Source organism: Callithrix jacchus, chromosome 7, assembly GCF_049354715.1.
Source record: "Callithrix jacchus isolate 240 chromosome 7, calJac240_pri, whole genome shotgun sequence".
In the NCBI taxonomy this organism is placed as follows: Eukaryota; Metazoa; Chordata; class Mammalia; order Primates; family Cebidae; genus Callithrix; species Callithrix jacchus.
Window position 1 is genome coordinate 27,755,066 of NC_133508.1, and position 27,434 is coordinate 27,782,499.

General features: G+C 40.1%; 1 protein-coding gene across 1 annotated transcript; it reads right to left on the reverse strand.

The window, feature by feature from the left end:
• Positions 1–7,293: 7,293 nt before the first annotated feature.
• On the reverse strand, positions 7,294–25,247 carry PTCHD3 (patched domain containing 3). Its single transcript, XM_002750168.6, has 5 exons — positions 24,051–25,247; positions 22,814–22,935; positions 18,056–18,201; positions 8,423–14,673; positions 7,294–8,197 (listed from the first exon to the last, which is right to left on the reverse strand). The coding sequence occupies exons 1-4, from the start codon at positions 25,149–25,151 to the stop codon at positions 13,166–13,168; spliced, it is 2,877 nt and encodes a 958-aa protein (XP_002750214.2). The 5' UTR covers positions 25,152–25,247; the 3' UTR covers positions 7,294–8,197; positions 8,423–13,165.
• Between the last annotated feature and the right edge of the window lie 2,187 nt (positions 25,248–27,434).

The following is a 27,434-nucleotide window of genomic DNA, read 5'->3' on the forward strand; positions in this document are numbered from 1 at the left end:
TCTCTTAGCTCTTCTTTAAAGGCACAATAGGATTATTAGCTCTGCTCTTTTGAACACGTAGATGTAAATGCAGGCACCCCCAAACTTCATTTGTGAGCGTATGTGTCCAACTGCTCCCAGCATAGCTAAACCCAGAAGAAATGTGGTAAAGCAATATGCAATAGAACATATCCTACATTGAGCTTGGATCTCACATACACACACTTTTATGCTGCCAACCATCAGTGATCTGATGATTTCTTTCTTTTGAGGATGACTTAGCCAAACTAAGGCAAAGAGCCACTGTTGATTAGTAACTTTCAAAATTCACTCTTTCATTCTAGCCGGTGACAATGGGGACAGAGTGGAAAAACACAACATGTGATAAATAGAGCTTTATCCTGGTAAAACAATCTGCTGAACAGTATCGGGTCTCAAAATGTGATTACAAAAGTGGATTAATTGGGAGTAGAGTTCATAGGAAGGAAACAATGAAGCTATTTCTTAGGGGACAGACAAAAGAGTATTTCTCAGCATTCCTGAAAGTTAGCATTTCATTACATTTCAGCAAGAAAATACAAAACGACAGTTGGGCAAGGGCTCATGTTGAAAATATTTGTGTGAGGATAAAATAAGCCATCAATTGTGTGGAAAATCTGCAAATACTACTGAAAAGCTTATTAAAATCATAGATTATACTTATTCACTACTTGCAGGTGAAGAAATTCTGTAATGCCCTAGTTTTTATTTATTTTATTACTGACAAATTGTTGGCAATGGGCCCCAGTAAAGTGTTTCCTTTTAAATACCACTCCCAAAAGTTGTGAAATAAAAATAAGATATTATTTATTTTTTTAAGTTACCATATTTCTGCTTCAGAAATACTGCGACTTTCATTTTAAACAATATTGATAATGGAGGAAATGAATGCTATTTCGTGGTCAGCAATCTGAAAAGTTCATAATGCCTTGTCCCCTCTTTGACTCTTGAACGAGCAGTAGGAGTTTGCTTGCACATAATTTCCATTACAGTTGATGAAAGATACAGGTGCACTTTCAGAGGGAACAATATCTGGTGGCCTGTTATTTGAATAACATTATAAAAGACTGCTCCAGAGATGTAATCAGTGTAGGTAGAAGACAGAGGCTGAGAATGCAAAGCCTTGTATTTGTTTATGTGGGTATATATTTGTATGATTTCATGGTTTCCCAGTTCAGAGAAATAAAGCTTTTATAGAGAAGACCATTATGAGACAAATAACTTAGTAAAAAGAGAAAAATGGAAAATAAAACCTCCAAGTATTAATAAATTTGGGGGATGTAGTTTGCTATTGCACTTATCTGTGTGTGTGTGTGTGTGTGTTGGCATGCATGCACGTGTCTTTGTGTGTAAGTAGTGGCTGCTACCTCTACCAGTAACATCTATAAAAAATTATGCAACCTCCTAAGAGTGTCTTAGGCTCAACCTGCTTTATTCCAAATGTCTGTTTTTTCCATAAATGATTCTTAAAAAATCCTCAACAGCTTCATCGTGGCCCACATTGATTTTTGGCTCAAGCTTTAGTTGGCTTTAGGTTTTTATCGACGAGTTGTATGTTTTTCCTATTATTATGTCTTTTATGATTTCCATAGCAGTTTAACACCTGGAATGTAGTTTTTGTTTTGGAGGAAGAAGGTTTATTTATTTCATTTTATTGATTTTTTTCAAGATCTTTTAAAATCATGACCTTGGTGATTTTCCTCATTGTGTCACTGATGATAGTTATTATTTCAATGACTTGATCAGCAAGTGTGTTTACTCAACCCAAGCTTTAAGTGTGTTTCATTTTGTTGAACCAATGTTACAACAGAGAAAGAAAGAAACTGCACCATTCCAAATCCCTTAAGGAAGCCTCTGGACATCTGGTATACCTGGACAAAACATAAACACCTATTTTTCTTTTTTTGAGACAGAGTCTTGCTCTGTTGCCAGGGCTGGAGTGCAATGGCGTAATCTTGGCACACTGCAACCTCCACTTCCTGGGTTCAAGCTATTCTCCTGCCTCAGTCTCCTGAGTAGCAGCTGCGATTACAGGCTCCTACCACCATGCCAGCCAACTTTTGTATTTTTAGTAGAGGTGGGGTTTTGCCATGTTGGCCAAGCTGGTCACGAACCTATTTTTCCCTCAAAGCATATTCCCATGCTTTTCACTACATTTCTCGGCCACTAGATATTAGATTTTGCATATCCCGAAAATCAGTCTACTTCCATATGCTTTGTAGCATCTGATACACTGATTCTTCACAATGGCTTAGGGGGCAGATATTACATGAAATTGGGAAAACTATCCCTTTGATTGGATTTTGATGTCACGTTATGGAATTCCTTTAGTTTTCTCCTCTGTCTCTTTTCAAAAACATAGTTCTCCATAAAGCCAGCTTAATGATTCCTTCACATACAATAATATCTTCCAGCACACAATGGGTCTAACATCTAGAGGGCCTGGGTGGGGTGTCAGTGAGTGAAGACTTCGTTATGGCTAAATAATGACGTGAGGGCTTTTTATTATAAAATCCTCCTGGAATATCGGTTCTCATTATTGTTTTTCTACTTACTCAAAACTAAAGTCCTTACGGTGAACCCTTTAGTATAATGAATTCTGTTAAAATAATTGTTTATACTTTATAATTCAAAATCAATGTCCTTGTTAATACCCAGAAGGTTGATGCTGAGCCCAAGCCATTTTAGAAAAGGGAACAAAATAATAACCGTGATTGATAATGTGTAGGAGTACTGTACTTCCTTTACTCTAATTTATTTTCCAGGCTAATATATGTTAATATGCTTATAAGAATAAATTTTCATCTCTAGCCAGTTTGGTCCTATGATATAGTGGCAATGACCTGCCCTTCCACCCGCACACGTTGTGGACATGTAAGAACACTAACACGTGTGTACTTGCACACACTTTCCTATTTAGTGATAAGCTCTCACATTAGCTTGCTGGCTTTCATGCTAATTGTTTGCATGTTTCTCCATGATAGTTACCACCTCCTACCATACTAAGTATTTACATAAGTATCTTGTGTGCTTTCTTCCTTAGCCACTAGAATGTAACTTCCATTGTGGGGATGAGATGGGGGAAGGCTTCTGTTTATTTGTTCATTGCTTTGTAATCAGTACCTGGAAGAGTATCGGTCACAATGCAAACACTTGAGAAATATTTGTGAAAGGCGTGAATGAACCATACACTTTTAACACTACATGTCTAACAGTAGGCATTTAGCACTAGGAAGGAAGCCCACCACTACTGTGGTTAAAAAGAAGGAAGTGTTCCCAACCACTCCACTTCTGACCTCCCTCTTCTAATGTAGGGGATTCTTGTAATTTATGCTTTCTAGCAGGATTGAGATGGCTAACAAGAAATGTTAGCCATTCCTGGTTGGGGACTTAATCTGCCAGTCCCTGCCCTGCCTCTTGATCTGAAGAAAGTCTAGGCAGAAAGATGGCATCTCAGGGTATCCTCTATGCAGAGTGAGGGTGATGAGACCTACAGTCTGTGACAAGGGTTCAGGCCAGATCCCCTTTGAGAACATTCTGAACTTTAGAACTCTCAAAATCTTTGTCTTTTCAAAGAAAGAAATATCTTATTCTCAATTATCTATATAAAAAAAGAAAATCAACTCAGTAATTCTTCATTGATATTAGAAAAATAAAAAGTGAGTCATTTTATATTGACAATTGCCAGGAACATCAGCTCCCATCTAATAAGATAACAAGGTTTTATTTTCATTTTTATCCACAATATATGTAAAAAATAACATAGTTACAGACTGATGTGGTTTGCTTGTGTCCCCACCCAAATTTCATCTTGAATTCCCATGTGATGGGGGAGGGACCCGGTGGGAAATAATTGAATCTTTATTTCCAGAAAGAGGGAAATATTTCTCGTGCTGTTCTCTTGATAGGAATAAGTCTCACAAGAGCGGATTGTTTTATAAAGAGGAATTCCCCTGTGAGTTCTCTCTTCTCTTGTCTGCCACCATTTGAAATGTGCTTTTCACCTTTCACCATGATTATGAGGTCTCCCCAGGCACGTAGAACTGTGAGTCTAATAAACCTCTTCCTTTTGTAAAGTGCCCCGTCTCAGGCATGTCTTTATCAGCAATGTGAAAATGGACTAATAAACAGACCTAATATCAAAGTAAAGTGATAATTATAAATGCATGTGTTGGCCGGGCGCGGTGGCTCACGCCTGTAATCCCAGCACTTTGGGAGGCCGAGGCGGGTGGATCACGAGGTCAAGAGATTGAGACCATCCTGGTCAACATGGTGAAACCCCATCTCTACTAAAAATACAAAAAATTAGCTGGGCATGGTGGCACGTGCCTGTAATCCCAGCTACTCAGGAGGCTGAGGCAGGAGAATTGCCTGAACCCAGGAGGCAGAGGTTGCGGTGAGCCGAGATCGTGCCATTGCACTCCAGCCTGGGTAACAAGAGTGAAACTCCGTCTCAATAAATAAATAAATAAATAAATAAATATAATAAAAAGAAATGCATGTGTTGTTTATGACGTGCTACAATTTGATTCTTATATGGCCAGCAAATCCTTTAACTTTAGAAAGCATAACCACATGCTTTGACAGATATTAACCAACAAATTTATACTTAAATTGTTCACCTGTATCAAAGTTCCTTCTTCAGAGAAGGGAAAAATGTGTGTGTATACAGGGGATAGAGGAGGAGAGTCATGTTTTCTTGTACACCTGCAACATAACAGGATAATATTTACAGTGGTGCATTATTCTGAAATTTGGGGGCAAAGGTGTTACTTGGAAGAGTCCCTTTGAATTTTCTGGGCAACTGGTATAGTACGTCAGTCTCTTTTGCAGTGGTCTTGAAAGCCTACTTACTTTGTTCGAGAAGTCTTTTAAAAAAATTTGAGGAGATTTAAGAGCCTATCTAGGAAATCACAAAAACATTTATAGTATCATATTTCTATTAATTTATTAAGAGAAAGGGGGAATTTCCAGATATTTGAAGTTTCATATTTACTTCAAAGTTTACTTCAAGGATATGGACTAGCGAAAATTAGATGTAAAGTTAGACAACAAAATGAATGATAGAAACAGAGAAAAAAAAATAGGGGACATCTGCAGCCATGATGAGAAAACTAGAAGAGAGCTTGTCCTCTTATTGTTAGTAACTGTATAAGGCCAGTGCAGTTGCTCATGCCCGTAATCCCAGCACTTTGGGAGGACAAGGTGGGTGGATCATTTGAGCCGAGGAGTTCAAGACCAGCCTGGGCAAAATGAAGAAACCTCATCTCTACAAAAATTAGCTGGGTGTGGTGGCATGTGCCTGGAGTCCCAGCTACTCTGGAGGCTGAGGTGGGGGATTTCCTGAACCTGGGAGCGTGAGGCTGCAGTGAGTTGTAATCACGCTACTGCACTTATGCCTGGCAACAGAGTGAGACCTTGTCTCAAAAATAAATAAATAAATAAATAAATAAATAAATAAAAAGAAAAAGAACAAAAACAGACAAAATGTATCAAACAATGATTTTCAGGCACTAGACAACAGACAGTGAAGAATTATGATCCCTGAAAGACAGAAAACAAATAAAGTGAGTCCTATAATCATCCTCGTTTTTTTCATGAGACATTTTCCATAGCACAGAATACAAAGGTAAATCCGGGCAGAGCATGGCATTTTCTTTACAGGGCAGAGTTTGGGAGGTCTGGGCAGGCTAGAATATGTAAGTCAAAGTGCCAGAGTAGAAGGAATCATGGAGACAAAGCAGTTCCTAAATCTGCACAGGGCCCCTTTCAGAGGTGACCTAGTCACCTCTGTGTGGGATAAATGTCTATGATGTCAGGCTTTGCAAAGCTTGACCAGAGAATCTATTACTAAATACTGAGTCACATATGGCATATGCCGAGGATGAAGCTCTATGAGACAATGCAAAACATAACCAGAGACATAGACACGAAATCTCCAGCATTCTCACAGAGCTGGGAGATGTTTAACTTTTGACCAGGCAGAATGTAGATACCTCATTGAACACTTGGGAGATTTAGTAGAAACTCCAGAGAATTGTACGTAATAGTCGGGAAAGGCTAGCATTAAACTAAAGACTAGATTCATCCTAAGAAGACCTAAAAACGAGCTGTGAAAAGATCAACCTGATACATAGATAACTTTGTTGGATCTGATAGTATTTAGAGGAAGCAACAAAATCTAGTACTCAACAACATATATTCTATAAGTAGCATCCAATAAAAATGCACCAGACATGTGACGAAGGAAGATGTGACCATAACTGGGATAAAATTAATCCATACAAACTCATAGCCGGCCTCTATGATGGTCCCCCATTTTTATCACCTCCTGGCATTCATTACTTTGTTTCCTTGCACATTGAATTAGAAGCTGGTCTGTGTGACCAGTGGAGTAGCAGATGTGATTGTGTGTGGCATCCTAGGCTAGAGCGTAAAGGACATTTTGGCTTCCATTCTCTTGGCTCACTTGCTCCAAGGGAATCCAGCAGTTATGTCAGGAACAGCCCTGTGATGGGGCCCATATGGAGAGCAACTGGGATCTCCCACAAATGGTCCGCACAACTTGACAGCCATGTGAGTTAGCTATCTTAAAAATGGATCTCATTCTAGCCCTAGTCAAACCTTCAGATGTGTGCATTCTCAGCTGACATCTGACTAAATCTCATGAAAAACTTCAAGATAGTAAAAATCCATTAGGGCTGGGCACAGTGGCTCACTCCTGTAATCCCAGCACTTTGGGAGGCTGAGGCAGGCGGATGACCTGAGGTCAGGAGTTCAAGACCAGCCTGGCCAACATGGCCCAAACCCATCTCTATTAATAATATAAAAATTAGCATGCATTCCTCCTAGTTGGGTTAAAAGAAAGTCTAGAAGACTTTTGTTGTCTGAAAAAGCCTTCCTGAGGGAGTTGAGGGATGTCTGCTGCTGGACTGTCAAGGCAGTGACAGTGGAGGAAGCAATATCTGCCATGGTCAGGGACAGATTTCTTATCACTTTTTCCTGAGCACTGACTCTGATGCATGGTACTGAAGATCTCATAAAGCACATAAGCCCAGAGTCAATTCTACCTCCTGGAAGGTTTCTAGTAAGTCTGGGCTGCTGGCCCAATGGGGGCATCTCATTATTCCCAGGTGCAGTATCTTGGGGGTCCCCTAGCATATGCAACATGCAGGATCCCTCTGTCTGCCAGATTTTCAGGCATGCCAATGTCCATCCTTTATCTGGGTTACCACCAGACCATCTGCAGAAAAAGATGTAGCCCTTGGCAGCATGTAACATCCCTTGCCTCATTTTATTGTTGAATGGCCCATACATGTAGATGGACGCATTGGCTTTCACCAGCCAAGTTCAATGGATGGCGTACTTGCATGAGCTCAGTTTCTCCCATACAATATTGTTCATGAATTTTACACAGAGGGCTAGCCATAGTCCAGTCTTTGTTTGCATTATCACAGTTCTAGTCCATGTAACCAAAGGAGTGTGTCTATGAAAGTACCTTCCCACCAACGTCTTGTTAGTTGTGCCTGTGATATTTTGCCACAGAGTCAGTTAATAGGGCACTTTCAGTTTCCTCTCATGTGGCAGGTGCTAGATCCTTGCTCAGTAAGCCAGGACTCAGGTGTTATTACCCTCTGCTGTGACAATACTCAGGGAATAATGGTTGCTAAGGTTTGGTTGTGCCCCCACTTACATCTTGAGCTGTAGCTCCCATAATTCCCATGTGTCATGGGAAGAACCTGGTGGGAGGTAATGGAATCATGAGGGCGGGTTTTTTCCTGTGCTGTTTTCATGATAGTGAATAAGTCTCATGAGATCTGATGGTTTTATAAAGGAGAGTTCCCCTGCTCATGTTCTCTCTCTTGCCTGATGCCATGTAAGATGTGCCTTTCTTCTCTTTCACCTTCTGTCATGATTGTGAGTCTTCCCTAGACACAGAACTGTGTCATTAAACCTTCTCTATAAATTACCCAGTCTTGGGGTATGTCTTCATTAGCAGTGTGAGAACAGACTAATTCAATGGTTTAGTTTATCACTGGCAGAAAGAGAGGGTTGCTGTGGTCTATGACAGGAGGAGCTCCAGGGTGGCAGATCCAACACTTTGTCAGGTTGTGGGCCATGGCCACAGCTTGAAAGAGTCCACCAAAGCATTACAATTCCAGGCTTCTGCTGCCACACCCTGTGGAAAAAGCAGATTGACAGGTTTGTGTCCCACTCCCACCTGTCCAAGGGGGCCAAGGTGTTTCCTGCTTATCAGGTAAGAATTGGGCTGGGCGTGGTGGCTTACGCCTGTAATCCCAGCACTTTGGGAGGCCCAGGCGGGTGGATCACCTGAGGTCAGGAGTTCAAGACCAGCCTGATCAACATGGAGAAACCTTATCTCTACTAAAAATACAAAAATTACCTGGGTGTGGTGGTGCATGCCTATAATCCCAGCTACCCGGGAGGCTGAGGCAGAAGAATCGCTTGAACCTGGGAGGTGGAGGTTGTGGTGAGCCAAGAATGTGCCATTTCACTCCAGCCTGGGCAAGAAGAGTGAAATGCCATCTCAAAAAAAAAAATTGGGCTAAGTTGGTGTAGTGACCTAGTCTATCTGTCCCTATCCTGTGGCTGCCACCTCTGAGGGCACCCCCTGCCCATACTGCTTAACCCAGACCTTTTGGGCTCAGTTGTCCAGTCTAAGAAGAGAGGTTGTGTCCTGTACAAACTTAATATGCCTGATAACATTGCCCACCTGACTGGAAGGATCCGGTGTCCCTAGTGCCCCTAGAGGGACCCTACCACCCTTGTACTCCTTGGTTTTGTCACTCACCTTTGTGAGATCACATAGAGGGGAGGAGGAGAGGCACTGAGGGGAAGCATTGCCTCCAGATTAGAGTCAGAGGGCCCTATCTGGGGTACTATAGCAGCCTGACTGCAAACCACCCACAGGACATGCTGTCTAAAGCAAAAAAAGAAGAATTGTTGGAAACATGAGGATCAGGCCAATCAGGCAGCTGCTTGGTCCATCACCACTCTTACCAAGTTCAGTGTTTCTCAACATACGTTACAACGGTGTTTTCATTGCGTTTAGTGCCCAGGTACCAACCCACCAGTGGGTTGTCTGGATGTTCTCTCCTCAGTTGCTGTGTGAATCCGCGGTTCCATCATTTAATGGTTTCACTGGCCGATGCATAATAGGGTGCATGGAAGGCTCATCATAGCCTCTGAAAGTGTAACATGTGTCTTGTTGCTTGGGCAGTGAAGGATTTTCGTAGGATAACAGGACATCTCACAGAGTATCCAAAAAACATGACATAAGTTATATCAAGGGTGGCTATGGTATTCCTAGTGTCCACATGAGTGACATGTATTTGTCCCTTCCAGGCAGGAAGCTGTTGGCATAGTCCTTGTCCTCACACAGGGGATCCTTTAAGAGTCTAGTCACTCAGCTGCCATTCTCCTGATCATTTGGCTAGGCTGCTGGCAATGGCCCATGAGTCAGTGAAAATGTAGCAATATGATGGTAGGGGTGGCCTGCTTGGCTGTGGTAACTGCAGGTAGTTTGGTCGGTTGGTTGGAACGTCTGTGTTCAGTCTGAGTCAAAAGATGGCCATCCACTGATACAGCCCAATGGACCCCACCTGCTTTTAGTTTCATGGAACCATCACTAAATAAATAATGCCATATTTTTGGTAGCATGTGTTTGAATCTTGGGCCCCAGGTAGCCACAGGAAAAGCTGTAGCATCCCCATGAGTTGCTTGGTCTCTTCTGGGAATACATCCATTTGCTCATGGAGACTACTAGTGTTCCTAGAGAGATCCAGCACCCCAGTATTGCGTGGTTCTGTCCCCTGCCCTTGTGTGATCCCATAGAGGGGGAGCACCCCAGGGAAGCATCATCTTGGTGGGCTCCTTTGGGGTCATATACCCCAAGGGAGCTACAGCATCCCCTTCACTTCCTGCTGGACTGGAGTGATCAGCCAGAGGTTAAAGCTTTGAGTTTTCACAGTTCCTTTCTGAGTATGTGCCCTGCCCTGAGCATGTGAATGGATTTAAAATTCTCAGTATATGGATCAACTGAGGTCAGGTGTTCGAGACCAGCCTGGCCAAATGGCAAAACCCCATCTCTACTGAAAATATAAAACTTAGCTGGGTGTTGTGGTGCCTGTCTGTACTACCAGCTACTCAGGAGGCTTGAACCTGGGAGGCAAAGGTTGCAGAGAGCTGAGATCATGCTACTGTACTCCAGCCTGGGTGACAGAGTGAGACTCTGTCTTAAAGACACATGTGCACAAATTCCCAGTATATAAAGGTGCTTTTGAATGCCTTAATTTGACAAAGAAACTCTTGGCCTAGCCTTTCCTCCCTGGCTTTTGGGCACTATTGAATACCTCAACAGTAGCATTTTGACCCTGCTGTTTGTGGGCTGTTCATTTGCCTTAAAATGTTTTAAAGAAATTCTTGCTGCCTTTTCACCATGAGTGAGTTCTGGGTAAGGTGAAACAAGGATAAGTGCTTTGTGTCAGTTTTCCAATAGCTCGTAGAAATGTTTATATAGACAAACTCTTTGTGAATGAGATCTTTTCTTTCTCTGGAACTAGGAACCTGGGTCCCACACCTGGTAGAAATGAATGTAGGCTACCTTCTTTTTTTAAATTTTTTTTTTGAGATGGAGTCTTGCCCTGTCACCCAGGCTGGAGTGCAATGGCATGATCTCAGCTCACTATAATCTCTGCCTCCTGGGCTCAAGTGATTCTCCTGCCTCAGCCTCCTCAGCTGGAATTACAGGCACACATGCCACCATGCCTGGCTAATTTTTGTATTTTTAGTATAATTTTATTATGATGAATACCTTCTTTAAAAAACAAGGTTGGTTTATGGAGTTTAAGATAAAAAAGTAACAAAATGTTGGTATGGTGGCTCACACCTCTAATTCCAGCAGTTTGGGAGGCTGAGACAGAAGAAATGCTTGAGGCCAAGAGTTCAAGACTAGGTGATCCACCTGCCTCGGCCTCCCAAATTGTTGGGATTACAGGCATGAGCCACCACGCCCGGCCTAGGCTACCTTCTTAGGACCACTGTCACTATCAAGCCAGGGAAAGGGGGTGAGATAAGGGCAAATAAAAATGACACAGGTTTTCCTACCATTTTTAAGTTGCTTTTTTTTCTGATTCAAGGTCCATTTGAATCAGATTCAGCCACTTGGTTGGTGTAAACCTTGGACCATTTTCCAGAGTTCAATTAGAGTCTTTTCTAACAGTTTTTGCTTTTTTCAATTTTTAATTTTTGTGGTGAAATGGGCTCTTGGAGCTACATTCTACTGCATTTGTGCCAACATTACCCCCCCCCAGTATTTTTAGTGAGGAAAAGAAACTAATTTGGAATTGATGTCTGGGAGAGATAACTAAGGAGCTGGAGCCACTAATCCCAAAACAGCAAGAACACAGCTCAAACCTTTAGGCAAGATGACATTTAAATAGCTAACAACTTCTACCCTGTTGCTGTTTTTCACTTTTCCCAACCCACTGATGTGACGTGTTAAATTCAAGGGCCGAAACCAAGTTCCGGGGCAAAAATGAATTGCTTTGTTATGGTATAATTTTATTATGATGAATACCTTCTTTAAAAAACAAGGTTGGTTTATGGAGTTTAAGATAAAAAAGTAACAAAATGTTGGTATGGTGGCTCACACCTCTAATTCCAGCAGTTTGGGAGGCTGAGACAGAAGAAATGCTTGAGGCCAAGAGTTCAAGACTAGCCTGGACAACACAGCAAGACCCTGTCTCTTAAAAGAAATTAAAACAAAAAATTAGTCAGATGTAATGGCACAAATGTAGTCCTAGCTACTCAGGAGGCTGAGGTGGGAGGATCACATGAGCCCAGGAGGTTTGGCCCGCAGTGAGCTATGATCGTACCACTGCACTCCAGCCTGAGTGACAGCGTCACGGGTGAATTCTCCAAAAAAAGAGAAAATAGCAGAGATCAACTTTGAAATCAGAAAGATTAATGAGGATAAAAGTGGGTAACATACACAGACTAATTCCAATAATGAATATAAAGCTTCGGTAATGAAGGCAGTGTGGTGATACTGACCTTAGGGCAGACAAACAGATCAATGGCACAGAATTACAACCACACATAAATGGCCAATTGGTTTTTTTTATAGGTGCCAGGTTAATCCATGTTGAAGGACAGTCTTTTCACAAATGATGCTGAGACAAATGGGCAGCTTTTACAGGAAGAAAATGAACCTTTATCCATACTGCCCAACAAATACACACATATGGATCACAGACCTCAATGTAAAATCAAAACTATTAGCTTAGAGGAGGAAACACAGATGACTTTATTTGTAACCTTGCAGTAGTCAAAATATTTCTTAGGATACAGAAAGCACTAACCACAAAAAAAAAAAAAATGATAAATTGGGTTTATAAACTTTAAAAATTTCTGCTAATCAAAATATACCATTAACAAAATGCTTAGAAAATCTCCTAAATGGAAAAAATAAATAAGATGCATTTTCACATATGAAAGCATATAGCAAGTACAATGAAAATAATTTTACATTTATAGTATGAATAATATATACAATAGTTGAATTTCAGGAATAAATATAAAGGGAAAACATAACTGAAAAGTTGTACCTTATACTTGATTGTAAAGACTGTAAGAAAGATAATACTTCCTAATTTAGTGAAGATATTTTAACATAAGACTAATTAATTTTTAATAGGATATTTTAAATAATAATTTAAAATGGGATTTCCAAGTCAAGGAAACATGCCTTGTTTTTAGTTGGTTGACTATACTTTTTTTTTTTGAGATGGAGTCTCGTTCTTGTCACCCAGGCTGGAATGCCATAGTGTGATCTCGGCGCACTGCAACCTCTGCCTCCTGGGTTCAAGCAATTCTCCTGCCTCAGCCTCCTGAGTAGCTGTGATTAGAGGTGCATGCCGCCATATCTGGCTAATTTTTGTGTTTTCAGTAGTGACGGGGTTTCACCATGTTGGCCAGGCTGGTCTCGAACTCCTGACCTAAGGTGATCCACCCGCCTTGGCCTCCCAAAAGTTTGTTGACTATTATTAATAGTGCATTTAAAAAATCAGATTGGATTGGGGCAATCATGAATTCTAGCATTAGTCTTTGATTTGTTAGTGGATATTCAAAGAAACCTCCAAAAAAAGGTCAAGAATACTGGAATAAAAATTAGGCCATGAGCAGCCCCAAATACCATAACAAGAAACATAATCTTAAAAAATGTTCTGAAGATGTATGCTTTCGCTGTAGCTAAAACACACACCCCTATTATTGTTGAAACTGCACTTTGTAACACCGGGTAGCCTAGAAGATATAATGCCTCAATTGATTTTTGGTTTACTGAGGGCTGAAGACTAGAAACAAATGCATAGGAAATGTGTGCAGAAAAATCAAAAGAAAACCCTATACAAATGACAAGATTAATCATGGATATGGAATCAAGATTAACTTTCCAGAATGCCATGAAACCCGTTACTCCTACAATCACAGAAGCAATAGCAAAAGTCACCCACAAGGAACACATTAGATGAGGAATTAACAATAAGGAAACGATGAACGTAGCTGCTGATGCCACCACGACATTTCGAACAGTGTTTTCTACTATTGCAGTATACTGATCAAAATATATAAATGCGTGGTTATACACCATTAGGGGGATTTGACAGTTTTCAGCTATGCTTCGTAATTGGAATAACATTATTTTCTTATCCCGTGAGGTAAAAACATCTGTTGTCTGAATGAAGCCCCGGGAAGAAATGATTTCATTTGATGATGAAATATTAACATCATACTCAAAATTTGGAAAATTGCTAAAAAAATCAGGAATATTATTCATAAAAGTATTCTTATCATTAGGATCTTGGCTCTTACCTTTTAAATATTGCACATATGCACTTAACCAAAACTCCGTAAAATTTCTATCTACATAGTAAGTTTTTTCAAAAATTTGAATACAATTTTCCAGTTTTTGCCTAACATCTTTATCCCAGTAGTCAACTTTTTTAGTAACAATAACCATAACCCTGGGGCCATAATCTGAAAAATAACCTTCCTCTACATTAAAATATGGTGTAATGTAGGAATCATCACTTGCCAGATTTCGAAGGTCTAAACCTTCCTCCACTTGGAAACACCCATATATACTGCTTGTGAGGTATAAAATGTATAGAAAGACTACAAAAAACTTGGACTCAGCGCTTGTGAGCAAAGGGCCAAAATAGTCTCTAAAAAACAAAGTCACTGGATGGCTATCAGTTCCATGTTCATCTGGAACAGAACCAAAGGGGAAACAGCAGGACTTTTTAAATGAGGACCATTTTGGGTCAGTGTTTACCAACCAGCGTAGGCAGACTGCTTCTCTTTTACCATCCAAGGCCATAAATGCTCCAAAACAGGTGATGCTATAAAAATAGCAAAAGAACAGGCTTGTTCCTGTATAGATGCAAAAATACTGTACGGATCTAAAAGAGCTCAGAACGCCTGTATAGAAGGCCAGGATGTTAGTAATGGAGGTGATTGTAATGGATACTCCCACTTTGTAATAGACACTGGACATCCGCTCTCGTATGTCACCTGCAAGGCTGGTCTCATGCCAGGCAGAAATCATGATAAACGTGTCATCGACCCCAACACCTGTTAAAGAAAAAAAAAAAGAAACAGAATCTTCATACATACTATTATCCACTAAAAATTAAATAGGTTGATTTAAACCATTTTGTTTTTCTTTCTCTTAAGGTTTTATTTATCTTGCCCAATCTCTGCTTAAATATTATCTTCTCTGTGCTGCTTTCCCTGGTTGCCTCTGAATTTACAACAGAACTCATCATAACTTCCTTCATAATAAGTATTTGCTTTGTACATACACCTATGATTGCACATAGCACAGTATACTCTATTCTTCAGTTAGGGTGTTTCCATGATGAGATCAGAAAACCTGGCTAGGTGGGTGTTAATCAAATGAGCATTGGCAGTGTATCGTTAATTCGAATAGATTGCTTGACAGATCATTTTCTCTTATATTTCATGCTTATGTACAGACACATCCAGCCAACATTCTGTTGCTTGAAATATAAGCTGAACTTAACTTGTTCTACAGTTAGCATCTGGCTATCTCTGTGATATGATTTGAGAGGCAACACACAGTTTATAAGACACACAGGCACATGCACAACTGTAATTTTTCTGCTAGCTTGTTTCTGATACCTAGAATGCTACTATTCAGATTTCACTTGCCCAGGTCATTATAATGAGACAGGAAAATGTGTCAAGGTAAATCTTAAGAATTCTTTACATTCTTTACATGTGAATGCCTACTAGATAATTAGTTCCTTTCCTCAATGACCTTTCGGATTTGGTGGAATAGGAGAACATCTGAGGATTTTCAAGTCATGACTGAAGCCTGGGAAAGGAGGATCACAAAACAAAATGAACTGAAAAGTGCAACATGAGTATGTTGCAGATAAATTTCACCTCCCTCAAACTTCCTACCAGACATGTGAGTAATGAATTGCATTATGACAATAGGATGGTTGTGATATCAATAGGTGATCGGAATTTTTCAGCTCCATTATAACCTTCTGGGACTACCGTTGTATATGTGGTCTGTCTTGCATATGCAGTCTGTCTTTGAGCAAAACATTGTTAGGTAGTGCATAATGGTATAAGAAGAAAATATTTGACCTTTCAATTAATCAAGGGATGCAAATTAAACCACAAGTGAGACAGTTTTTCTTATTAATCAATATTAACAAGACTGAGGATTTTTGGATGGTTGTCTGCAAATGAACACACTTGTCATCTGTTAGGGAGAAATGTAAATTGGTACACACTTTTTCAGTCCACATTTGCAACAAAGCAAAAGACTTAAAGAGGGAATACCTTTGACCTATAATTTCTATTTCTAGGAATTTGTCCTAATTGGACAAATGCTCAAAAGTAGAACAAGTGTGTTCATTTTGATATAATTTATAGTAGGAAAATATTGAAAAAACCATAACCCATTAACAATATGAGATGGATCGTATCAAGCCCAACTTTAGATTAGAGTCATATTCAGTCTTTTTAAAAAGAGATAGATATTTAACATTAAATGAAAATTTCTCGTTATAAAATAAGATGTTTGAAATGAAGAGATAGCTCTATGTGCATATTTGCATAGAACAAATTCTGGATGGATATACATAAAAATATTAGCAGAAATTACCCTGAAATGGTAGAATTACAGTTTTCCATTTTTCTTTGTATTTTTGGTAAGTTCAGAATTTATTTTACAGTAAGCAAGAGAAAATAAAGGTGTTTATATTATAGAAAGTAAGTATCTTGGAAAAACTGGCATTTGATTTTCTGGGGGAGACAGCGAATTGTGTACTGGATATTAGCTTATTTATTCTAGTTTTTCAAGGCATACCTTCCCAGTACACACTCACACCTAATCATCAAGTGTACTTCACAGCCATAAATAACCATAGTTAAGATGTATACAATTGATTTAATATAAGCCATTTTGTAGAGTTTGTGTGAAGGACATTCCTGTATACTACTGCAGACTTTATAAACACTGGATACTTAGGCTACACTACATTTATTCAAAAAATATTTTTCTTTCTTCAATAATAAATTAACCTTAGCTTACTGTAACTTTATTATTTTATAAACTTTTAAGTCTTAAAAAAAATTTTTTTGGCTTCTTGTGATAACGCAGCTTAAAACACAAAAACGGGGCCAGGCGCAGTGGCTCAAGCCTGTAATCCCAGCATTTTGGGAGGCTGAGGTGGGTGGATCACGAGGTCAAGAGATCGAGACCATCCTGGTCAACATGGTGAAACCCCGTCTCTACTAAAGATACAAAAAATTAGCTTTGTATGGTGGCGCGTGCCTGTAATCCCAGCTACTCAGGAGGCTGAGGCAGGAGAATTGCCTGAACCCAGGAGGCGGAGGTTGCAGTGAGCTGAGATTGCGCCATTGCACTCCAGCCTGGGTAACAAGAGCGAAACTCCGTCTCAAAACAAAAACAAAACAAAAAAACACAAAAACGTTGGATAGCTGTACAAAAATATTTTCTTTCCTTATATCTTTAATCTATAAGGCTTTTTCTATTTAAAATTTTTTTTTTTACTTTCTAAACTTATTAAAAACTAAAATACAAAAACACGCATTAGCATAGTAGTGCGTGCCTGTGGTCCCCCAGCTACTTGGGAGGCTGAGGCAGGAGAATTGCTTAAACCCAGGCTGGTCTCGAGTTAGAGTGTCACTCTGCCACCCAGGCTGGAGTGCAATGGCATAATCTCAGCTCACTGCAACTTCTGCCTCCTGGGTTCAAGCGATTCTCCTGCCTCAGCCTCCTGAGTAGCTGGGATTACAGGCACCTGACACCATGCCCAGCTAATTTTTGTATTTTTAGTAGAGATGGGGTTTCACCATATTGGCTAGGCTGGTCTCGAACTCCTGACCTCATAATCTGCCTGGCTTGGCCTCCCAAAGTGCTGGGATTACAGGTGTGAGCCATTGTACCCGGCCTTTTACTGAACTTTTTTTATGTTTAGATATATCTAGATACACAAATACTTACCACTGTATGACAGTTACCTATAGTATTTAGTATAGTAACATGCTGTACAGGTTTGCAAGCCTAGGAGCAAGAGGCCAACAGAGCCTAGGTGCGTTGTGGGATATACAATCTGGGTTTGTGTAAGTACACTTTAGGAAGTTTACACAATGACAAAATTGCCTATGGACACGTTTCTCAGACCCTCAATGTTAATTGATGCATGGCTGTATTTTTAGTGACTTGTATTTTGATTTTTGCATGTGAACTGTTTGCTGTTCATGTACATGGTCTGTTTTTCCACTGGGATACTTGATCTTTCCACTTCTAGAGATATCCAGTCTGATTACACTTCCCTATTTCCTGGCACCTGATTTTTGGACAATAGAGCCACCTCCATACAATTCTTTCCGTTATATCCTCTACCCCACCGCATATGCAGTGTGTAGCCTCCCGCTGTGTTTTACTCACCTAGAATAAGAAATGGTGAATTGGCAACTAGGATGACAAATGGCACCCCAATGTGCAAGAGCAGGCCAAAGCCGCTCACCACTGCCAAGAAAGCAGAAATCACTCCAAAGGCCGCAACACACATTTTGTTTCGTATGCAGTCAAACCTGTAAATTTGGAGGGAAAAATTGTGGAATTTGTGGTGGTGGCTTTCATCCACGCATAACATTCTTGACTGGGACACCTAGGTAGAAACCTCTAGGGCAATAATTTCCACACGTATCTGCTGGAGACATTTAATTCCCAAGCACTTTCTCAGACCAACTGAAAAAAAAAATAAGAAAGAAAGAAAGGGGGCAGAAAAGTTGGAAATCTGTAAATCTGTACTTTAACTAACTCTCCTACATGTGATTCTTTGCAGCCAGCCAAGTGCTAATTCATTGACAAGCATTTTGGGACCACAAAGAATTACTAAAACACTGCTGATGGCTAATTCCACTTTGGTCTTCAGACGGGCATACAATCTATAAAGCTGTAATGTGACAGATAGTAGAAGAGGTTTTTTTGTATGGTTTTGGAGTTTAACTGGTATCAACTCAGTACAGACTATTTTAAATTTAGGATGCTACACAAAATCCCCACGAAAATCACAAAGAAAATCTCCAAAAAATATCACAAAAGGGGATGAATAGAGAATCAAAACAGCTCACTAGAAAAATATAAACAAAACATAAAGCATCATGGAATGTCACTGTGATAGAAATCTGACTACTTATGCCTGGTACAGTATAATTCCCAAGTGTATTCTATACCAGAAAAAGAAAATAATTATTTAAAGAAAATGAAATGTGACTAGGTGGAGTGGCTCATGCTGCACCCACCAGCAGGAGAGGCTCACAATGTAATCCCATGACTTTGGAAGGCTGAGGTAAGAGGATCACTTGAGGCCAGGAGTTCAAGACTAGCCTAAGCAACACAGCAAGACCCTGTCTCTACAAAAAATAATAAAAATTAGCCAGATGTGGTGGCATGTGCCTGTAGTCCCAGCTACTCAGGAGGCTGATGTGGGAGGATTGCTTGAGTTTAGGAGTTCAAGACTGCAGTAAGCTATGATTGTGCCACACCACTGCAGCCTGGGCAACAGGGCAAGACCCTGTCTGAAAAGAAAAAAGAAATATGAAGAAAAGAAAGCAGTTAGAGGAAATGAAGGACAAAAAAGGTATAAGACAGATAGAACACAAAAAATGTTAAAAGTAAGTTTTTTCTTATCAGCAATTACCTTAAATGTAAATAGATTAAACTCTCCAGTCAAAAGACAGCTTGGCAGAATGGATAAAACAACATGATTTAACTATACGCTGTTTATAGACTCACTTTACCTCCGAAAATATAAGTTGAAAATATATAAAGAGATACTTTACACAAAAAGTAACCAAAATAAAAGCAGGAGTGGCTATACTAACATCAGGCAAAATAGACTTAGAGATAAAGAAGTACATTATATATTGATAAAAGGACAAATTTGCCAAAAAGCTGTAACAACTGTAAGCATATGTGCACTGCATTACAGAGACCCAAAATATATTAAGTAAATATGACAGAAGTAAGGGAGTGATAGAGAGCTTTACACTAACAGCTGGAGAGGGCTAGGCGTGGTGACTTACCGCCTGGCCAACACGGTGAAATGCCATTTCTACTAAAAATACAAAAACCAGGTAAGCGTGGTGATGCACACCTGTAATCCTAGCTACTCAGGAGGCTGAGGCAGAATAATCGCTTGAACCTTGGAGAAGCAGGTTACAGTGAGGCAAGATTGCGCCACTGCACTCTAGCCTGGGTGACAGAGTGAGACTCAGTCTCAAAAAAAAAAAAAAAAATGTTGGTGAATGCAATATACCATTTTCATCAATGCATAAAGCATCTAAGTCAAATATCAATAAGGACACAGAGAAAACGAGCAACACTACAAACCTATTAGACCCTACAGAAATATATAGAAGACTCAACCCAACGACAGTAGGATATATATTCTTCTCTAGTGCCCTTGGAATATTCTCCAGGGTAGACCATATGTTAGTCTGTAAAACAAGTCTGAATAAATTTTAAATGACTGAAGTTATACAATATATGTTTTTCTAACCAATAATAGAATAAAGCTAAAAATCAATACTAGAAGGAAACCTGGAATATTGGTAAATCTACAAAAATGAAACAATACACTATTAAACAATCAAGGAACATTAGAAAATAGTTAAGAATGAAAATGAACACATAACATACCATAACTTATGCGATACAGTGACAATAGTGCTCTGAGGGGAATTTATAGCTACAAATACCTACATTTAAAAAAAAAAGATTTCAAATCAATAACTTAACACCTTGTGGATCTAGGAAAAGAAGAAAAACCAAACCTGAAGCTAACAGAGGTGTTTTAATCTGTTCTGCCCACTATAACAAAATATCGTAGACTGGGCAACCTATAAACGACAGAAAATTGCTTCTTACAATTCTAGAGGCTGAGAAATCCAAGGTCAAGCCCAATAGATTCAGTGTCTAGTGAAATTTGCTCTTTGTTCCATAGATGGTGTCTTCTTGCTGTGTCCTTACATGGGGGAAGAGGCTAACAAGCTCCCTCAGAACTCTTTTATAAGGTTACTAATCCCATTCTAATTACTCCTCAAAGGCCCCATCTCTTATTACTATCACACCAGAAACTAGATTTCCACGAGGGAATTTGGAGAGGATACAAACATTCAAACCATAGGAAGAAGGAAGGAAAGAATATGGATTAGAACAGGGTAAATACAGAAAAGAAAAACAATAGAATTAATCAACCCAAAATCTGTTTCCTTGAAAAGATCAACAAAACTGATTAAATTTTACTTAGCGTGACAAAGAAAAAAGGAGAGAAGACAGAAATAACTAAAGCTGATATGAAAGCGAAGATGTTACTATTGACCTTATAGAAATAGAGAAGTTTATAAGATAATAATACTGTTAAAAACTGTATGTCCACAAACTGGATAACCTAGATGAATGTGACTAGTTTTGTAGGAACAAAAACACAAATGACCCACATTGACTTAAAGTGAAAGAAAAAAATCTCAACAGATGTATAACAAAATATTAAACCACTAATTGAAAAACTGTCAACAAAGAAAAGTCCAGGGCCAGATTTCACTGATGAATTTTACCAAATATCTAAAGTGGAGGTAACAGGAATCTTTCTCAAACTCTTCCAAAAAATCGAAGAGGAGGGAACACCTTCTAACTCACTCTAGGAGACCATAATTACACTGATACAATATCAGACAATGACATCACAAGAAATGAAAACTACAAACCAATAGCTCTCGTGAATATAGGTGCAAAGTCATTAACACATGCTAGTAAGTCCAATCCAAAGCATATTAAAAGGAGTATATGTCACAGCCAGGTGGGATTTATCCCAGAAGTGTAAGAGTGATTCAGCAGGAGAAAGTCAATCAATGTAATATGCCATGTTTATAGAACAAAGGACAACAACCACGTGACCATCTCAATAGATGTTAAAAAGACATTTGACAAAATCCAACACCCTTTAATAATAAAAACTCTAAAAAACTAGGAATATGAAGAAAAATTCCTCAAAATAATAAAAGCATTTATAAAAATAGCAAAACTAATATCATACTCAAGGGTGAAAGAATGAAAGCTTTCCTCTAATATCAGATCAGAAACAAGACAGAAAAGACTTCCACTTCCACCACTGATATTCAATATTGTACTGGAAGTTCTAGCCAGAGCAATTAGATAAGAAATGGAAATAAAAATCATCTAAATTGGAAAGGAAGAAGTATAACTCTTCCTTCTCAGAGATTACATGATTTTATATATGAAAAATATATATTTTTTTCACTGAAGAATCCAGAAGAAAACTACCAGAGTTATTAAATTCAGCACAGCTTCAGGATACAAGATCAATACCAAAAAATACATGTGCAAAGAACAATCCAAAAAGGAAATTAAGAAGGTTATTTCCATTTAAATTGCTCAAAAGGAATAAAACACCTAGGAATAACTTTAACCAAGGTGGTGAAGGACCTGCACACTAAAAACTACCAAACACTGGTAAAAGAAACTTAAAAAGATCTAGATAAATGGAAAGATCCTTAGTTTCCGGGTTGGAAGACTCCATATTGCTAAAATGCCAGTCCTACTCAAAATAATCTATAGATTCAACACAATCCCGATCAAAATTCTGATAACCATTTCCCCGCCGGAAATAGAGAATCCAATTTTTAAATTCATATGGAATTCAAGGAGTCTCGGCTGATCTATATAATCTTGAAGAAGAACAAAGTCAGAGGACTCAGTATTATTCAGCCATAAAAAGGAATGAAGTTCTGAAACATGCTGCAAGGATGAACCTTGAAAACATTGTGCCTAGTGAAATGAGACAGTCACAAAAGGCAATTATGTGATTCCACTTATATAAAATCTTTAGGAAAATTCATAGAGACAAAGTAGATTAAAGGTTAATTGGCACTGGGTGGGGGTGGTGGTGGTGATGGGGAATTTATTGCAAAATGGTAGCAGAGTTCCTGTTTGGGATGATGCAAAATATTTGAAAACATAGTTGTAATGGTTGCATGCTGGTGTGGATGTAATCAAGGCCACTGAATTGTACACTTAAGGATGACTATAATAGCATATTTTATGTCATATATTATATTTTACCACAATAAAATATTTTTCATAAAGTAAGAGTTTCAAAAACTAATCAAAGCTTTTTACCTGAAGCATGATATGACTGCAAACAGTATAATGAGGATGTATGTCAGGTGAAACAAAGGGACCACTGTCTGAGAAGTTGCCTCAAATTCCAGTTGTCTGGAAACTGATGTAAAGTGGACCACCTGCCACAAAAAATATGCTCAGATAAATAACTTTTAATTACAATATTTGTGTGTGAGTTACAAACACTATTGAAACACTTTATCTAAGTGATGAAGCAATATGTTAAAATTCAGCAAAAGATTAAATAGTTTAAATAAAACTCCTGAATAAACACAATTTGAATTGGTATATAAAACTTTGATATCTCTTTTTTTCTTTTTTGAGACTGGGCCCTCAATCTCCTGGGGCGAGTGTTCCTCCTGCCTGGACCTTCTGAATATATGGTGCTCTAGGTGTGTGCCGCCATGCCTGGCTAATTTTTGTATTTGTTGTAGAGATGGGGTTTTGCCAGGTTGCCTGGGTTGGTCTTGAACTCCTGGACTCAAGAAGTCCACCTGCCTTTGTGTCCCACAGTTCTGGGATTACAGGCGTGAGCCACCGTGCCAGGCCTAAAACTGTTTAATCTTGTTCTCACTAACAGCTGCAAAAATTGTAACTTCTTCTAAATTTATATTGGTTGGTGTCTTTTACTATTTCAATTGCATAAATATTTCAGGAGGGCCTGGTCTTTGACAGCTCTTCCCAGCAGTGTCTCTTTCACTAGGCTTACTTATACATCTTAATAGGGTTGCTGGCCCAGCGATAACTGAACAGCTAATATGTACCTCACACTAAGTCAGGTGCTTTGTATGCAACCAACTTGAAAAATGCTAAGCTAGTTATCTTCTTAACACCATGGAACTTTTACATAAAAGGTGGTTTGTTTTTTAATCCCAATGAGCTTCAATCAAGTGTTAGGGGACTCCCCAAAACCAGTGAAGACTTTAACTAAAAGTAGAATTTCAGAGCACTGTAATTTGATTAGAAACCAAACCCCAAAATTAAATATGAAGATCAATGTCTGTACTGAACAGGCCCATCTGGTGGACACAGGATTTGTGTTATCAACTAGAATGTTACCAAAGGGCATCGTTGGTGTTAATTGGATTAAATACCAAATACAGTAGAGCACACCCAGCCTAGAGGCAAGGACTCCATCAAGCAGTCAGCCAGTGCTTTTGTTAGGGTTCGGGGAGCAAGTCTTCCACATCCCTCCTACCTTCTGGCCTCCCTGTAGACCTGAACCACCACGTACCTCAATTTTCTTCAAGGCCAGGCTGTTTTTAATGTTATTTAATTGGTCGAGGAAATGGATGATCCACTGCTTGCTCTGCACGTCGTCCTCAGGGAGCTCAGTCTTCAGGTAGTACAGCAGCCGCATGGCTTTGGCCTGCAGGAGTAACCGGCCCATTCCTAGGCTGCCCCCCAAGATGTGTCCTCCGAAGAAGCCGGTCAGGTAGAGGGGGTGTCCACTGTGGTTGTAGATGGGGAAGGAGATGCTGCTCAGGTTGAGCGTTTTGTCCACCTGCCAGGCGTTCAGGAGCGGATTGGGGGGCACGCAGAGCGCCCTATACCTGGCGCACACCTGTTGGTATTGGATCTGGCTTCCGTTTCCCTGCGCCACACGCAGATCCTGTACCGCGCCGTCCAGTTTGCTGACTTCTGTAAAGGTGGCCGGGTCCAGCAGTGAGTCGCTGTGGGAGACCACCAGGAGCGAGATGAAATTGGTATCCGTGCTCCTCCTGGAGGGGGAGAAGCGGTAGGAGTCGTTGGTGGTGAAATGGTCCTGCACGAAGAGCCGCTCCGCCTTGGCCGGGCTCCCCACCGGGGTGTAGTGGTACTCTAGGTTTTCCTCTTCCTCCTTGGGCAGGTACAAGAAGCCGGTGCCCAGCGCGGCCGTCAGCATCAAGGACGCCAGCAGGAAGATCCAGGGGTGCGCGCCCACCTGCCATCCCAGCCACTGGAAGGCGCGGGACAGCGGCGCCGCTAGCCAGTCGGTGTGACAGCGGCGCCGGTGACCGCAGACGGCTATGGGCTCGGGGGTTTCCTCCCCAGGCAGGGATGCATCTTCCTGCTCCAACGGCAGGCGGGGTGCATTGTCCCCCTCCGGCAGGGGTGCACCCTCCCCATTCGTCCGCAGTGGTGGTGCATTCTTCCCTTCCGATGGCAGGGGTGCATCGTCCCGCTCCGACGGCGGGGATTCTGGGGGTGTGGGGGGTCCCGGGGGTAGCTGCTTGCCCTCCGATTCAGATCCCTTAAATTCCCGGTCCCACTCGGTCCCGGTCGCGGAGTCCCGCTTGGTGAGCTTGGGCTTCTGCTCCGGCCACGTCTCAGGCTCAGGTTCCACCCACGGCATTGATTCTTCCTCTAAGAAGCACCGGCAGGACAGCAGGTGAAAAGCTGCTGCGGAGATCCCACCAGACGGTTTCCTGGCCCCACCCGACGGTTTCCTGGCCCCACCCAACGGTTTCCTGGAGAAATTCTGGGGGAGTTTGCGCTCCAGCCGCGCGCCCAGATGCGGAGGCTGTGTTGAGAGCACGTGGTTTGCCCCTTGGCCCAACTAATCTGAAATGTGTTTGAGTGGCCTGCCTGGTCTCTCGGAGGTTCAGCAAATACAAGGAACGCTTCTTCAAGACCATCAAATGCGTGCCTATCCTATGGAACTCGAAACTTATTGGGAGAATTTGGGTGTTTCTTCCACGCACACAAATGGCCCAGAAATTCCACGTGTCCTGAGTGACAGATTTTACCTTTCTTGGCATTCACCCAGTAGCAGTTTCAGGTAAGGCTCTTGTGAACCTGACACACTTGACTTAGCTATTATTTTTATTTTCTGTCCACAGGTATAACATGTACATACATTCTCCTTGTAAAAAGACATAAATGCATAGAATGTAAAGTAGGGGAAAAAAATCGAAATCTTTCTATCCCAATGTCTTAGAAGAGTTAAAAAGTCTTACAAACCCTTTCTATGCATATACATGCTTATCAAAGATATAGCAAATGTACCTTTTTCATAAATATTACTGCACTATTCATGTTATGCAATTACATTTTTCATCTACAGTGGCAGAAGATTTGAACATGTCAGTGCATATACATTTATCTTATTTTTTGGAACTAGTCTATACTTTGCCAATGTATGAATGAAACATAATTTAGCCAGAATCTTATTGACAGACCCATCGATTATTTAGTCATTTGCTTTTATAAACAGTGTTCAGTAAATGAGTATCATTTTTTTAACCTGTACACAAGAACCATATCTGTGAGATAATTTTTTTAGAGTGAATTCACTAGGCCAAAGGATAGGTTCTTTTAAACTTTTAGAGCTATTGAGATATTAAAATACAAAGAAGTTGTATTAATTTATACCTTCATAAGCAATATGTGAATTTGCCATAGCTTATCCCACAATGTCAGCAAAGTGGTTTGTGCCACTGGTATCTTACTTTGGTTTAATTTTGAATTTATTGCTTAGTATCGTTACCTTTCCTTTTTGAGTGAACTGTCATATCTTTTGTGTGCCTATTCCATTCTATAGTTTTGCTATTGGATTTTTGGAATTTTCTTCTTGGTTTATAGGAACCGTTCATATGTTAAGAAAATGACCACTTTTCTTGCGATCAGAGTTACAAGCACTCCTCTCCCCCATTTTGCTCATTGCATCACTTATTTTTGTAATTTAATTAACGAATACTTTTCTTTCATGAGTTCTGTTTTTTGTGATTATTACTGCTGTGGTTTGAATGTATACGTCCCTCCAAAATTCAAAGGTTGTAACTCAAACCCCAATGTGATAGCCTTTAGGGGTGAATAAGTCATGATAGTATACCTTTTGTGAATGGGATTAGTGACCTTATAAAAGTGCTTGAGATAACTAGCTAGGTCCTTTTGCCCTTCCACTCTTTCGCCACATGAAGACGTAGCCTTCCTTCCCTCCAGAGGGAGCAGCAACAAGGCACCAACTTGGAAGCAGAGACTGGGTCCGCCAGACACCAAACCTGCCAACATCTTGATTTCGGACTTCCCCCATCCAGATTAATTCCTGTTGTTTGTAAACAGGATCTCAGATATTTTGGTATAACAGCAATAATGAACTAATACAATAATTATCTGCTTTAAAAAATTTTTAATATTAATCCATCTGGAATTTATTTTAGTTTAATGTAAGCAGTTAAGAATCAATAACATTGATTGATTGTTGTCAAGTAATAACTGTGCTACACTTTCCATCAGAGTATGGAGTTGTAATTGAAACATGGTTGTCCAATCAAGGATTATGTCTAGTCCCCTTTCCTTGTATGGCCTTGTGAATAGTAATCAGCTACAGAATATAAGTGGAAGTGATAGGTGTTACTTCCAGACCAAGACCTTTAAGAATTGCTCTGTGCCATCACATCACTTAGTCATAGGTGACAGAGGAACCTATTTGAACTATGGCACATAAGCTGGCAGGAAGCTGGGTTCCTGAAGCATCATGGGCAAGATGCCTAGTCACTGACCAGACACATCTATAGTGACTGTTAATGAACACGAGATATATTTGTATTGTGATAAGCCACTAAATTGTTATTAAAGTGATTAGTTTGGCTTTACTAGTAGATAATCCATGAAGATATAGCTGTCCCTATGTTCC

Coding starts and splice junctions, on each gene's coding strand:
- PTCHD3 (XM_002750168.6), bottom strand. CDS start 25,151: ATGCCGTGGGTGGAACCTGAGCCTGAGACGTGGCCGGAGCAGAAGCCC. Junction 22,936..24,050: donor TGGCCTTGAAGAAAATTGAG/GTACGTGGTGGT, acceptor TTTTTGTGGCAG/GTGGTCCACTTTACATCAGT. Junction 18,202..22,813: donor GCAGTCATATCATGCTTCAG/GTAAAAAGCTTT, acceptor CCAAATTTACAG/GTTTGACTGCATACGAAACA.